Below are 15,500 nucleotides of genomic sequence, written 5' to 3' on the forward strand. Positions count from 1 at the left end.
CTACTTTTACTAGGAATCTGGGAGTTATAAAACATCTATCTACACCTAAAAGAGCAAGCATTGCTTCCAGAACATTCATCAATGAGAGAGAGAGAGAGAGAGAGAGAGAGAGATTGAAAATGAAGAATCTAAGCACTCTCTCACATACTTATTTATGTGAGATAAGGAGAGGTGGACCATTCTATTCATTAAAGGACAGAACTTTATTTTTTAAATATTCATTCACAGGGAGTAACATAGTATGAGGGAAGCGGCTGGGGCGCTGGACTTTGTCCATTGTGAGCTTGAATCTTGAGTGTTAATTAAGGCCTGGGCTTCTGCTCTCCCATCTGTCAAATGGGAGTCATATTATCATCTGTGAGCAAAGAGGACAGTTATCATTAACCACAGGAAAATGGTGACAGCAATATAATTGAAATGCATTTATACAAAATACTATATCTAACCCATGATTTGGAGAGAGAGAGAGAGAGAGAGAGAGAGAGAGAGAGAGAGAGAGAGAGAGAGAACAATGAATGGAAACTAACAAGTTACAATAAACCTATTTGGATGCTTCAAAAAGGTTCTACGAGCCTAGAGAGATAGAACTTGATCTGCAAGGATCCATATGGAAAAGCCTGGTGTGATGGTAATACTGTGCTAGGGAAGTGAAGTCAGGTGGATCCTTGGGGTTTGCTGGCCAGCCTAACTAGCCTAATTCAATGAGTTCCAGGCCAATGAGAGATGCTGTCCTCAAAAATCAAAGTGGATGCTTCCTGAATAATGACACCTGAGATTGAATTCTGATCTACACACCGCCACGGCCACCACCACCACCACCACCACCACCACCACCCACACACAAACACACACACACACACACACACACACACACACACACACACAGAGGCTCAAAGTGTTTAAAAAATGGAGACATATGAGCAGGAGCATTAGAATTAGGTGATGTCCATTCATTTGTTCTTGGTTGAGTTGCTCATCATCTAAGTGAAGTATTTCATTCCCTGCATCTCAGTTTCCTCTCCTGTAAATGACACAGTGCCCTGCCCTCCATCTGCCTTTTTTATCTCTCTGAACTGTTAATGGATTGATATAAGAATGAAATGCCTTTTGTAAAGCTGATAGTGCAGGCTGACTGCAGGTGGGCTTCACATGGACAACGTTACCCCAGCCAGCGAAGCCCACCCAGGTCCAAACACCTGGTGTTGGGAGTGTTAATCTTCATATGCAGCTTGGATGACAGTGTTTATGCAGAGAAGGCTGAAGCAAAGCAGGGCATGAGGCACGTGATGAGAGAGCAACACTTCCATATGTGTCTTTAAAGGTGTGCATTGTGCCTGCTTGGGAAATGGTCTTGCATGCACAACTAGAAGAAGGTGAGACACAGTTCTGGAGATTTTATTGCAAACAATGAAAAGTAGCAATAGAAGTGTGGAGGGAAGGAGCAAGCAGTGGAGGCAGGGGACTTGGAGTTTAGAGTTTAAAGCTTACCATAGGGTTTCCACTTCTCGTTATTAGACCTAATATTTCAAGGTTTAGCATGTGCAGGAGAATAATGTGCCACTGACCACAGTCTAAAACCTCCAAATATTATTTGCAGGGTGTCTAGGCTCCTCTGTCTCAGGCCTGTCTGGTGCTTTGAGAGAGAAATCAGGCTCTTTTCCTTGTGTGCAAAGGGCCAGCAGTCTCCACGGAAGATTGCTGTTTTTAGAACTGATGATAAATGTGTGTGAGGAATCCCATTAAGCTGGGAATTCCTTTGAAATTCGCATTTCTCTTTCTCTCAGTTGTCCATAGATAGATCTTGGCCACATTTGGGTATGAAAGCTCTTCAGCCTGACTCCCCCTTGAGAGTCATGTTCTTTTTTGAAAGGAGATTTTTTAAAAAGTGAAGGCTGTTTTTTTCACTCAGAATAAGAATATTCTCCAGCAGTGAGGGTATTGAAGTAACAGGATCCATATGTTGAGGCCGACAGCTAATGCTGAGCATATGGGCCAGTGAACTTGGCAGACAGAAGTATGCCTCTGCTTTTAGACAATGCCCTGGAAACTCCACCAAAGGAATATTGCTCAGGTGAGTCATGGCGGAGGCACAGCTCCTGGACTTCAAAGTACCATCCATTCCATGCAGTGTGAGCCACCAAAAGCAATGAAAGAGGTTCTGGTTGGCCTTCAAATTCATAGCTCTGGCCCGTAGCCTTCTCTATTAAAGCCCCAAGCTCTCAGAATAGCAGAGGGGCCTAACCCTGGGCTTTCTATACTCCCTAAGAAATGGCCATGCTAAGCATACCCAGATGTTTTCTAACATTCAGTGGGAACATCTTTCCTCATCACAAAGATAGATCATACTGCCAAGTGAGCAAGAACTTACCTGAGAGCCAGGAGGCCTGGGCTCCACAACATGGGCCTGTAACTCGAAATGACTGTAAGGAAATACTTCATGGCTCCTCCCTGTCTGGAAAGTGAAGAGGTAGGTCAGGGTGACCTCTGAGACCCCTTCCAAATGTCCCAGTGTGGAATTGAGCAGCACCTATGTCCAGCTAGAGAGGTTGAGAAAAGCAACCCCAGCTGGTTGCATCTGGACCAGTGGACTCGGCCCTGGCTACTGTCATGTCCTAGTACAGCTGTATGTGCCAAAGGCTATGCACAGAAAGGTGGAGGTTGGGGAGGGCAAGATCTTGGGTAAGAATTAAGCCTTGACCCCCAGACTGGTTGGCAACAGCAAAGTGGAGGTGGTAACATTCCCTAGATTATTTTACTATTTCCTCCAGTTCCATATTTGAATGTGCCCACTCCCAGGCTCTCATCCGTAGAGGAGAGCTCAGCCCCCTCCCCTCCTTGACCCTGAACCCTTTTCCTTACCCCTGTCCTCCTTCCATTTTTCTTTCTCCATGTTGGCTCCACTTCACCCCTTTCCCCCTAAAGCCTCTGCTGAATTTCTCAGGACCTGCCTTGTCTGTCAGCGGGATGGTTAGGAAAGCTTTTCCCCCACTGCTCTGCTCCCCCCCCCACACACACACACCCTGTGCATTCCCTTTCCAGCCCCAGGCAGGCCCTTTGATCCCTGTATTCTGCTGAGCACAACTGTGGTCTCTTGTCTCATGAGCCCATACTCAGAGCTGCTGCACCAGCCCTGCCTGCAAGCTGGTCACCATGGCAACGTGCTTTCCCTCCATTATACTGTGAACAGAAAATGGCTGTTGGAAGGAAGAGCTCAGAGTCTCTATGACCCAGCCTGTTTGTTGTTTTTTGTTTGGGGGGGGGGCGTTAAGTTGGGGGGGCGTGGTGCTTGCTTCCTAATGGCTCTGAGGCGCTCTCTCCATAGAACCCAATGTATACTAGCCTTCCCTTTTCAGATTTACTTAAAGAGAGCAGAGGCAAAAGGAAGTTGATTTCAAATGAATAAAGCATTCCGTTTTCCTATGATAAAACTGAGTTTTCATGAGCACTTGTTATCTGCTCTAAGGAGATAAACGAGGCGCAGAGTGAAGCGGGCAATGGTGAGATCCGGTGTTATGTATTTTTTCTTATCAGTGCCATGGAGAGATGGAACGTATGGATATTCAAATAGAAATTCAAGAAAAGTAGCCAAGAGATGCAAAGACTTCCACAAAACGCACTGTGGGATTTCAGGCACACAGCAGACTGACTGGCATGCTGATGTTATTTCTAGCTCTGGGGATGGGCGTGATGGTTTTATGTTGCGGGGTAAGGTGGACTCTCATCAGCACCCCTGATGATTCACAGTGACCAAGCATGGTAGCATAGGCAAGCTATACCTACACATAGTTCTGGGGTGACGAGCTGACTGCTCTTAACAGCCTAGAGACACCGCAGACTGACACCCAAAAGGCATTGACTAGCTGGCTCTCTCTATGAATACAAAGCATACTTGTTCAGTCAGCCGCCCAGGGGACCCCTTCCACTCTGACAGCAGATAGCAGTGCCGTGTAGGAGTGGTCTGGGCTGCATCTACTTCTTGCTACAGTGTGAAGTCACTTTGGTAGTCACAAGTTCTCAGAAGCCAAATAAACCTTGTAGCCTCTTTTAAGCTGAGTTTGAAAAAATCCCATTTTTGAATGAACGCTCTGGGGTTTGACATCTAAATTTTAAAGGTGTGTTTGATCTCAACTTTTTCTTTTTCTTTTTTTTTTCCAGTTTCCCTGCAAGTGGATATTGTTCCCAGCCAAGGAGAAATCAGCGTTGGAGAGTCCAAATTCTTCCTGTGTCAAGGCAAGTGTCCCGGGTCCCATCGTATCCCAAAGCTTGCCTCCAAAACCTATTGCTCAAGAGCAGAAGCTAGGAGTGCTCAGCCTAGGATTCTGACCACGGCTCTCCTCTTGGTCAGCAGTGTAACATTGCAGACCATTCTCAGAGACTTTCTCCTCATAGTGACATGCTATCTATATTTCTGCTTGACATTGGAGCCATCTCAAAGGGGTTTGTAGGGAAACCAGCATATACCCTAGAGGCTGAATCATCTCGGGTCTTGTATCTTGTCTATAGGCACGGTTCTGGAATGCAGCGTGAACTTAGAAAGAATGTCTCCATAGTGATCTAGTGGTTAAGGTTCATTTCTTAGAATAACCCAGACCTCAAAAATCCAAGGTTTTGATGGTGCATTGAATATGAGTAGCACTGGTTGTGAAGACACCTATCTTGGTGTTCCATGACTGTTCCAAATACCCAACATGTTCTGTCCATCACCATCACACATGTACATAACTCTGGGATATGTGAGAGCTGCTATTCTTATTGCTTCCTTTGGAAGTAGATCCCTGATAATAATCGGGAACTATCCAGCGGAGGGAAGGATATGGAATTAGGCTTCAAGGCAGTTGTAGATGCCATGCTGGGGATTTGGAAATGTAACAGAAACAGGAATGAACTGAACTAGGGGTGAGCTGTGGCATTTCACAAGCAGCGTTGGGCGGAAAGGAGCTTGAACAGCCACCAGGATTTGCATCTGATCAGAGGGCTGTGGCTGATGGACACATTTGCTCCAGCTCTGCCATCATTACAGCAGTTTCAATGATCTGAAGATAGAGCTTTAGTGCCCACAGCACATCTTGCAAATAGTGATATTTATTGAAAACATGATGAATCCCAAAAGGAAGACTGCATTTCTCTACCAAGCATCTGCACAGAGCTAGGCAGGGCAGGCTGGTACCTCCATACAGGTAGTAGGACAAAGAAGGAGCATTGACTTGGAGTTCCTTTCACCCTGACCCAGCCTTGCTTCTAGGCAGCTGAACAATAGTCACGCCCCTCACAGGTGCCCAGAGAGAGAGAAGAATTGCTGATGTTCTGTCTCCTCAGAGCATGGAAGGGGTTGACTGTGGCAACAGACATCAGAATGTCACTCATAAAATTGCCACAGTCAAAATGGCTGGAATCTTAACTCTTGGACTATCTTCAACTCAGAAGATGAGCAGTCTCCACCCTTTATATCCTGATCAATTGGTTCAGGCCGACTATGTCCTGGAGCTCAGGGCTCAGATAAGCTAACCCCCTTTCTTTCCCATCCCATAATACACATTCATCCCTAGTTTAGTGCATGGGACACAGTGGGTTTACAGCAAATACTGTCCCTCCCCAAGGGCAGGACCACTAAAAAAAGATACAGGCACAGGTAGCTGGTGAATCCTTTCAACTCTAAGAGATGTTATTATATAATTAAACAGACTCGGAGCAGAGCTACAAAATGTTTCATCTTAGAGATTCCTTCCCAACCCTCCAGTCTTTGCCACCAGGAATTCTTACTAGGTAGCCACTGATACTCTGGAAGGGCTTAATCTTCTCCTTTTCTGTGCTCTGAAAATAATCTCTTCCTCCTTAGTGGCAGGAGAAGCCAAAGATAAGGACATCTCCTGGTTTTCCCCCAATGGGGAAAAGCTGAGCCCAAACCAGCAGCGGATCTCGGTGGTGTGGAATGATGATGACTCCTCGACACTCACCATCTACAATGCCAATATCGACGATGCCGGCATCTACAAGTGTGTGGTCACTGGCGAGGATGGCACCCAGTCTGAGGCCACGGTCAACGTGAAGATCTTCCGTAAGAGCCTCATATGTACTCTCCACTCCCACCTTTCTTAGAAAGATACCTGGGTGGGTAGCAAAAGCAGCGAGAGGGCAACAGGAGGACCAGTAAGGGCCTGGGAGTTCCTTTTCTGTCCCTGAGTTGCTAAGAGTTCTGGTACACTCTCAAATGGTCCATGGTCAGTCCATGGTTTCCACCAGTCTTATGAGTCTACATTCCCACTGTCCTTCATTCTCCACAAACAACACAGTTCCTAGAGGGCTATCATGGATTCCTCCGTGACTTCTAAGTGACAATGGTAGACAAATGGTTCAGATTTTCTCTTCTTACCCACTACCTTTGCTGGTGATACAGCCCAATGACCTAGTGAGATGGAGTATTGTGTGTGAGTACTTGATGCTGCTCAGAAAAGGTAGTTCCCATTGCCACTGAAAGCCAGCCTAGCAGTGACATCTCATTGCCTTCTTACCATGCATAGTGTTGGCTCAAGTCAGGATAGGTAACAGCTAGTAGGTATGTGTTGATTATCATAGCATTTATTGGGCCCTCATTCTTCAGAATTCTCTCTGCTGCAAGGAAGTTGGGGTGGGGTCTGAGTGGAAGACCAAAAAAAAAAAAAAAAAAAAAAAAACCCAATGACCTTCACTGCCCTTGTGCATCGTCACTACAGCAGGGAGTCCATTCCCCTCTACAGACCCCTCTTAAAGCTAGCTGCCCTGTCTCTGCCAAAGACCCTCCTCCACCACTGTATCATGGGTGGATACTGGGCTGGGATGGAAACCCAGGCAGCACAGTTCTAGTGAGAAGGTGTGGTTTCCTCACTCTGCTCCTCCTGATGTCTTTCAGAGAAGCTCATGTTCAAGAATGCACCAACCCCACAGGAGTTCAAGGAAGGAGAAGATGCTGTGATTGTGTGTGATGTGGTCAGCTCTCTGCCCCCAACCATCATCTGGAAGCACAAAGGCCGAGACGTTATCCTGAAAAAAGATGGTAAGACCTGAGTTTCCATGAGCCCTCAGGTACCCTAAATTTCCACCCCTACCCAGTCCCTGAGGCATTCCATCTAAATGCAGATTCAGGGTCCCAGAACCCACATGCAATTTCTGGGTCCCAAACAGATATATACCTGTAACTGGTGTGTTTGGGCATCTAGTTGTCTCTCCAAAACAAAAGACATATCCCTAGTAGACTTGACCTCATCTCTATTTCAGGGCCAAGAGTGACTTTTCTCATTTCAGCCTAAAACCCAACCCTGAAGATAAGAAAAAGGATGTGATAGCCAGGTTGTGCCATGTGTCTGTAATCCCAACATGCAGAAACTAATATGGAGAATTATTGCATGCTTGAGGCTCATGCAGAAACTAATATGGAGAATTATTGCATGCTTGAGGCTAGCCTGGGCTACATAGTGAATGCCAGGCCAGAATGGACTACACTGTAAAACTCTGTCTCAGAAAGAACAAAACACAGAACCAATGAAAGGCAAGAACAAGAGGCTCAGCTGCTTGCTTGGATGACTGTGGAGTTCTTCGACTGACCTTGATTGAACCTGCCTCTTGTCTCTTCCAGTCCGATTCATAGTCCTGTCCAACAACTACCTGCAGATCCGGGGCATCAAGAAGACAGATGAGGGCACTTACCGCTGTGAGGGCAGAATCCTGGCCCGGGGGGAGATCAACTTCAAGGACATTCAGGTCATTGTGAATGGTGAGGAGATCTGTCCTTCTTGTTCTCTCCACCGCTACAGCTAAGGTTCCCCATTGACCTTCTCTCCCAGGTCCTCTTGGGTGTAGACCTGTTCTGACTCATTCCTGCATCTCAGCAGAATTTCCCCCCACTATCAGAACCTCTGAGAGGGGGACATTCTCACATTAACACACTGGTTTTTGGTGTCTCCCCCCAATTGTAGATATTAAATGCCCTTCATTGTCTTGCAGGACTTAAAACTAATAAATCCCTCTTCATCCCCAGTGTCCTTGATGTTACCATCATTAGGAAGTTAGTCCCCTTGGTTTGATGGGCAGAGAAAATATTGCAATCAATTCAGATCTCAGAATAGTCAACATTATGGTCCGTGGGCTTATTAATCTTAATTTGCAGTGTCAAATAAACACACCCGTAGCATCGATCTGACATTTGCAAGATGTTTACAGGAAATTATAATGTCAGTGCTAAGAAAATAAGTAAATCGCATCTGAATTGTTTTGGTTATTGATATGTATTTTCTTGCCAAACTCTCCCCCTCTCATTCCTTCAGTGGAAACACTTTGTGCACAAGGTTGTTTATGACAGTTGCAGAGAAATGCCACTCTGCTGAGCTGGTGTCTTTTGGAAGCATACCAACCTGAAAACCACCAGGAACTACATTTTCTAACTTTTGCCAGTATGGAGAGCCTCCTTTTAACATCAAGTCCCACCAGCCCTTGTTGTTATGTAGCATATATTGATTAAGAAAAAACATCATAGCAAATAGCCACTGTAAATCAAATACCACATGAACATGAGTTAAGAGGTAATATAGCAGCTGGACTCTTAAAAACAATAATGCACGTTTGTGGGCAAATTTTTGTTTGGTTTACATTAATTATTTAGAATGCCATTGAGTTTAGATCACTTACACTAATGCTGTGGCTGTCCAGGTCTCTTACCCCGCAGGTGGTGACTCTGTGACTTGCTGGCCCCCAAATGCCTCTTCTCAGAGCCATCGGGTACTTTTAAGTTATGTACAACTACCCCTGACATGCTTCTTTCCTTCAGTACCACCCACTGTCCAGGCCAGACAGAGCATCGTGAATGCCACTGCTAACCTGGGCCAGTCTGTCACCCTGGTGTGCGATGCTGATGGGTTCCCAGAGCCTACCATGAGCTGGACAAAGTAAGAAACTGGCTTGTGCCTTGTGTCATGTGTGAGAGGAGAAGGGAACCCTTAGAAGTTGTTGTCTGTGGGTTTTTCAGTGGCATGAATATGGGCTTCCTAAAATATCAGGGTGAGGAATGGTTCTTTTCTGGGACATTCTCTTGCTCTGTGTCTTTGATTATTGTTTCATTTTCAGTCTTGTGGGGGCAGGTCCAGAGGGTGTGATGGAGATGATTCTTTGAATCCTTTATGAGAGATATTGACAGTCTTTGCATAGCTTCCCAAGACTGGGGAGAAGCATAAAAAGCATGTAACAGTAAATGCTACTCAAAGGTCTTCCCCCTCTATGTAGCCTGAACCTGTCCCATCAGCACAGTCTGAATTCTGTGGAAACTGATTGGAAAGAAACCTCTTAACTCCATGCTCAGAATCATCACCCTTTGCATTTCTGAACTGTGTAGGGATGGGGAACCCATTGAAACCGAGGAGGAAGATGATGAGAAGCACATCTTCAATGATGACAGTTCTGAGCTGACTATCAGGAATGTGGACGAAAATGACGAGGCCGAGTACATCTGCATTGCTGAGAACAAGGCTGGCGAGCAGGATGCGTCTATCCACCTCAAGGTCTTTGGTAGGTACAGCCCAGTGAGGGTCAGGGTCACTGTTCAGGCACAATTCCTCCTACTCTGCACACTCTAGCCATCAGAAAGGCATGCCCACACTACCGAGGCAGGCATCCAAAAAGCTACCATTTGCTGCCTGCTCTGACACCTAAGCTCTAGTCCAGGAAACCATTCAATAACACACAGCCTTCTAGCTGGTGTCCTTGCTCCCCACCTTGGCTCCCCTCAATCTCTTCTACTCATGGTAACCAGAGGGCCTCCATGCCAATCCTCTTTTCAAGATCCCTGTGTCAGCTGAAGTAAACTCCACACTAATCTCATGGCCCAGTGTACCCTAACTACTGCCTTGTACTCTAGCCCCAGCTTTTCCTCCATCTGCTCCATGTAGCTCTCCAACTACACCGGCCTCCTTTCTGTCTCTACCTCACACCAAGCTAATTCTCACACCTAGCTTCGGGACATTGCTTTTGAGGCTATTCCGCTTGGAGTATCATTGCCTAAGACAGACCTGCTCTGAGCGGCCTTCTGGTTATCATCATGCAGACCTCAGCTCAGGCACATTTTCGTGAATCCTTCCCTCACCTCATCTCTGCTGTTGTCTCTCCCCATCCAAGCTATCGCCCTCCTGACCACCCTCAGACTCACTGTATCTTCTCCACTCACCTAACAAGTCCTGAACCCATCCTCTTGACATGTTTCTCTCCAGTCTCCATTAGCATTCAAAGTGTATTGGGAGCATGCTGGCTGTTTTATACATTGTTTTATCCCTGGTTCTCAAAACAGCTCCAGACTCACGGATACCTTAGTAAACAGCAGTCCTTAACGGATTGCCTCACCTCCCCCCCCTCCTTTACTGGCCTGTGTGCCACTGTGTGTCATAGGAAATCACAGAAAAAGCTTTCATGTCTCCATCTGCTTTGTTCTTATAAATTCGGCAATTTCCAGGCATTTCAGAATTGAAATGGGTTTTTGGCCGGCTTGTGGGGAAAAAAAAAAGGATTTGTTGCAAAGAAGGTCTCTGCTTCTCTGTCTAAAAAGCACAGATAAAATGCTGCAGGGTAGACCGTGCTGGTGAACACCAGGCCAGAGAGGCCTCTCTGGTGCCTGTCCCTCCCATGGAGTTAAAATGTTCACCTGGGAGCCAGTACTGGGACCTGCTTGCTTAGTCTGATGGAGAGATCTGTCTGTAAACATGCTGTTGAAAATCAGGTGCTTTTATGCAGATGGCCCTGGTCATCACAGATGAGTCTTCTCTGTGTATTGATGACAACTGCGTCTACAAATAGGTCGTGAGAAGGAACACAAAATGTCATGAAAAAAAAAAAAACTTGCTTAGGTGTGTGTGCACGTGTTTGCACATGTGTGTGTGCAGCTGCACATAGATGTCCATGAGGATGGAACCAAAGATCACCCTTGGGTGTCATTCCTCAGGTGCTGTCCACCTTGTTGGAGAGATGGGGGGGGGTCTCATTAAGCTACTGCTTACTAAGTTAGCGAGGCTAGCTACCAGCAAGTTCCGGGGATCTGTCTGTCTTCACCTCCCCAAGGGCTGCGATTACAAATATGGCTCACTGTGCCAGGGTTTCTTTTATGTGGGTCTGAGGATCAGACTAAAATCCTCACCTTTGCAATGCAGATACTTTACTGGCTGAGCTGTCTTCCCAGCCCATAAAAAAAAAAAATCATTCTCAATGGTGTTTTCTCTCTACTTCAGATTAATCTACCCCTCCAATCATTCTGTTTTCTAGATTATAGAGAAGGGCAGGTGCATTTGTTAATTTATCCCTTCATTTAAGAAATATTGAACTCCTTTGCAGCTAGATAGAGTGGCTAGAGAGATAAGTGGAATTGGACTCTGAGAAACACAAAGATAGAGATAGACATATAAACATACAAAAGAGGATAGATAGTGTCAATCAGCACTATCCACTTGAGTGTTTACCGTGAGTCCGGCCATTGCCAAGTTTAAAATACAATATCATGGAGTCTGTTCTCATCAGTAGATTCACAGGCACGTGGAGATGTCCAACACTGACATTTGAAATGACAGCCCCCTATAATGTCTCCATAGCAACAGCATGGTGGTGTTTTATAGGGAAAGATTTCCTATCCTGTGTGGCATCAGTTAGTCATCAAAATGATGCACTACTTCATTTCGAATGGTGGGACAAGTGCCTCAGGCAATGCTTGGAAAGCACAAGCTGAGCTGCTGGGGACAGGGACTCTGCCTGGCTGGCTTACACACATGCCTCCAGCGCCTAGGACAGTTGGCAGGAGCAGTTGAATAACTGAAAGAATAGCCATTAGTTCATGTGACTGATGCATGACCCATGTAATAGGGAGATGATCCTGGGATAAAGTTATCATCTCTTGTTTCTGAGGAACCGTTAAAGTAATAATAATAATAATAATAATAATAATAATAATAATAATAGTACCCAATACAGAAGTAGCATTTGTTCCATGCCATGCCAAATAACCACCAATTAGCCTTTGCAATCCTCACCACAGCCCTCTGAGGTAGACTCAATTATTGGTTCTATTTTACAAATGACACGCAGAGTTCAGGTGCTCCTCATAAGGAATCATGATGCAAAGCAAAACAATGGCTTCTTGGTTCAGACCCTGGGAAAGCAGTGATGATTACATCTCCATGCAACCAGTAGGCACCCGTGCTAACTGCGTGCATAAGAAATGGAAGAAATGGAAAGGAATATGAGAGACCGTGTGCTGTCCCTCGACCACAAAGCTGCTCATAGGTCATCTAGATGCTTTTCACTTGCAAGTCCTTTTTACTGAGAAATTTTTAAACAGACTCATTTTAAAACTGTGGTTTTGGTATACATATACTTTTCCACTTATTAAAAACCGAAAGCACATTTGCATACCAATGAGATGGGCATGCTTGTTTATTTAATAAAGAATTAAATGTTGGCTGAATATTTGATATTACAGAACACAGAATGTCTTCAATGTTCTTCAGTGTTGCTTGATGTTTTTGTTTATAATCATCAAGGCTGAGAACAACACTTTGCATAAATACACAGTACAAAATGGCAGGAATTTGTTTAGGACCATTTCAGAAATTGTTGGAAATGCTGTCTCCAATCCCAAGCCAAAACTCATTGAATAATTTTTCTGTGAAACTCAAGTCAGCAACTCAAACAGCAATTTTTAAAATCGAGCATTCTATCCAAATCAAGCAATACTATCCAAAGATACACTAATTTGATACTTACATGCTGAGGAATGATGGTAGGAAAATATTTGAAGTCATTGTTTTCCATAATTAAGCCATTATGCTTCTGTAAGAGCAGAAAACTTTGCATGTGTAGTAAAAACACCACAATTCATAACATACAATAGTCTTGAAGCTGAGCCTGAGGCTTTGCAGCCAGTGCTTGTTGGCATTGTGTGGTGGGATGGCATGTACATGCTGAGCATTCAGAACCAAGGCTGCAGTGAAGCCACACAATGCAACATGGGCAAACACTGCCAGAAGCAACTTAGATTCACTGTGCATTTGATTTTGAATTAATTTCTGGTCTTTTCCTGCCCAGAAACATTTTGCTATTGCCAAATTTTATTATAACTTCTGCTTTGCAATTGTGTAATTTAATAGGGTCATAACCCAGCATTTAAGAAGCTGCTCTGTGGAACCTACTCAGCTCTATCATGAATGGCTGAGAACAGCTCTTGTTCCTCTTCCAGACCCCTTTGGTGGCAATGATTGACTCAGGCAGGAAGGACAGGTAGCAAACGAGGAGTCATGTGGGGCCATGGGAGAAGGAACAGAATGGATAAGGCCAGGGGAAGTGGCAAGGAAAAGAGAAATTAGGATGGAGAAACAGGCAAGGCAGGATGTGTTCCCCAGTCTTAATCCTAAATGAACACAATCATCCCTACATCTCTACACCCCTGAGCATCTGCATCTGTACACACACTACCACCATTTCTTTCCCAAGACTGTTAGAGTGTTCTCTAGACAGCACAGTGGGGCAATCAGAGAGAGGTAGCTGAGCTCTTAGACAAGTCAGCAAGGAAATCATGGACCTGTAACAACTGTGTCAAATCCAGAATCAGCATCCTCTACAATGCTGCAAGGAGAGCTCCTTCAGCTCTCTTGAACTCCTCTCTCTCTCCTTTCTGCCTCCTAATCCTTCTTTCCCTCCTCCTTCTCTTGGTCTCCTCCATTGGTTGAGGCAACTAGCATGAGATCAAAGAGCCCAGTGAAAAGGGACCAGCTGGTTAGAGCGTCTTTCTTTGCTCTCAATCCTTTCCCTTCTAGATTGATGCCATGGGTGATCCCTAAGGTATATTGAGAAGGTTTGCTCTGCAGTAGCAAAGCTTAATGGTGTTGAAGGGGGAAGAGACCTACACCTTGGGTAGCAAAGAAGAGATTAAACCTCCGATGGCTTCAGAAAGGGCAGCACAGTATGTAAAGATCATGACTAAAGCAGAAACTGTTGTTATTATAACTTAATGATACGCTATGATAGAGATCTGCTCTATCGTGTGTTGCCCTAGTTATCAGCCAAGGGCTCCTTTCCTTAAGTAGCTGCATTCTGCATTGGCTGTGAGGTTCCATCACTGTTCTCTGTGGGTCCTTCTGAAAAGTTATTTTTTTTGCCTCTGCTAATGATCTGTTAATTATTTATGCCTATGCTAATGATTTTGATGTCTCCTGATACCATGAGCTGATGCACGTTCAGTGGTAGCAAAAGCCTTGGTTACCTGTCTGTCTCCTGTAACTAAAGCAGAACTTATGGGTGATAGCAAGAGACCACCTGGGACTGAAGGAGAAAAATCTCAGGGTTCTCCTTGGACTGGACTCCCAGGAACGATGGGCACAGGAGTGGGCATGGCTATTGCTGAGTAGCCAAGTGCAGAGCAGTGGACTAGTAGTCACAGGCTAGTGAGAGGGTGATTTGAATGAGAAAAGCTCCCCGTGGACTCGCATTTGGACACTTGGTCCCAGTTGTTGCCACTGTTTGGGGGAAGTTGAGAAAGCATGACTCTGCTGTCAGCAGTAAGTCACTGGGGGCAGGATTTAAGTGTATTATCTCCTTATCTTGCTTCCAGTTGGCTCTCTCTGCTTAGTTGAAAGATGTGAGCTCTCAGCTTCTTGCCCCTGTTGCTCTGCCCAGTGCTGGCTGCTATGAGCTCACCATGAGGGACTCTATCCCTCTGGAAGTGTAAGCCAAAACACACTCTTCCTTCTATAAATTGTCTTGGTCATGGTGTTTTATCACAGCCACCGAAAAGCAGCTTGTACAAGGAGAGATGCAACCGTTGGAGGCACTAAGTCTCAGGGAGGCAGAGAGACAGCAGAAGAATGTTGCAAACTCTAGGAGCTCGTGCAGAACTCAAGCTGGAGCGAGGACCATGGGAAGATGAAACTTGGAGAGATCCCTCTTGGTGCTAGCACACAGAGGGAGAAAATCTTTTACAAGTAGGAGACACTCTGCATATGTCCCTGGTTGCCCAATAGTGTTTTCTGTCTCCATGAAATTATTTATAACATCCTTCTTGTGTTTATTTTCTGTGGCTCAGATAGACTCCTCAGACCAAAACTTAAAGGAGGAAGGGGCTGATTTTGACTAACAGTTCCAAAGTGGATACAGCCCATCATGGTTGGGAAGGCATGCCATCAGGAGCCACAAGGCCAGTCTGGCACTCAGGAAGTAGAAGGATCACATTTCATCCATACACAGGAAGTAGACAGGAAACAGGAAGTGGGGTCAGGCGATGTAATCTACGCCCCCAGTGATGTACGTCCTCCAGGAAAGCTCTACCTCCAAAAACTGCCATAACGTTCACAAACAGCGTCACCAGCAGGGGCCAAGTGTTCAGACATGAGAGACTCTGGGGGCATTTCATAAACCTCACAACACCTGTGACGTTCTGCCTTCCTCTGGCACTGACAACAGTGCTGCTTTTAGAGGCAGCGGATGGAATCATAGATACTACCTGACCC

The 15,500-nt window shown here is 45.4% G+C and overlaps 1 protein-coding gene across 18 annotated transcripts in view; it reads left to right on the forward strand.

Annotated features, from left to right (window-relative positions):
* The window catches only part of Ncam1 (neural cell adhesion molecule 1), a 298,966-nt gene that overhangs the window by 230,274 nt on the left and 53,192 nt on the right, over window positions 1-15,500 (forward strand). For all 18 annotated transcript variants that reach the window (XM_037207507.1, XM_037207508.1, XM_037207509.1 and 15 more), the window contains exons 2-7: window positions 4,156-4,230; window positions 5,837-6,055; window positions 6,887-7,030; window positions 7,610-7,747; window positions 8,798-8,915; window positions 9,359-9,531. In XM_037207507.1, coding sequence (XP_037063402.1) covers window positions 4,156-4,230; window positions 5,837-6,055; window positions 6,887-7,030; window positions 7,610-7,747; window positions 8,798-8,915; window positions 9,359-9,531 — 867 coding nt within the window. The remainder of the gene's footprint in view (window positions 1-4,155; window positions 4,231-5,836; window positions 6,056-6,886; window positions 7,031-7,609; window positions 7,748-8,797; window positions 8,916-9,358; window positions 9,532-15,500) is intronic.

The sequence above is a fragment of the Peromyscus leucopus genome, chromosome 7 (assembly GCF_004664715.2).
Source record: "Peromyscus leucopus breed LL Stock chromosome 7, UCI_PerLeu_2.1, whole genome shotgun sequence".
In the NCBI taxonomy this organism is placed as follows: domain Eukaryota; kingdom Metazoa; phylum Chordata; class Mammalia; order Rodentia; family Cricetidae; genus Peromyscus; species Peromyscus leucopus.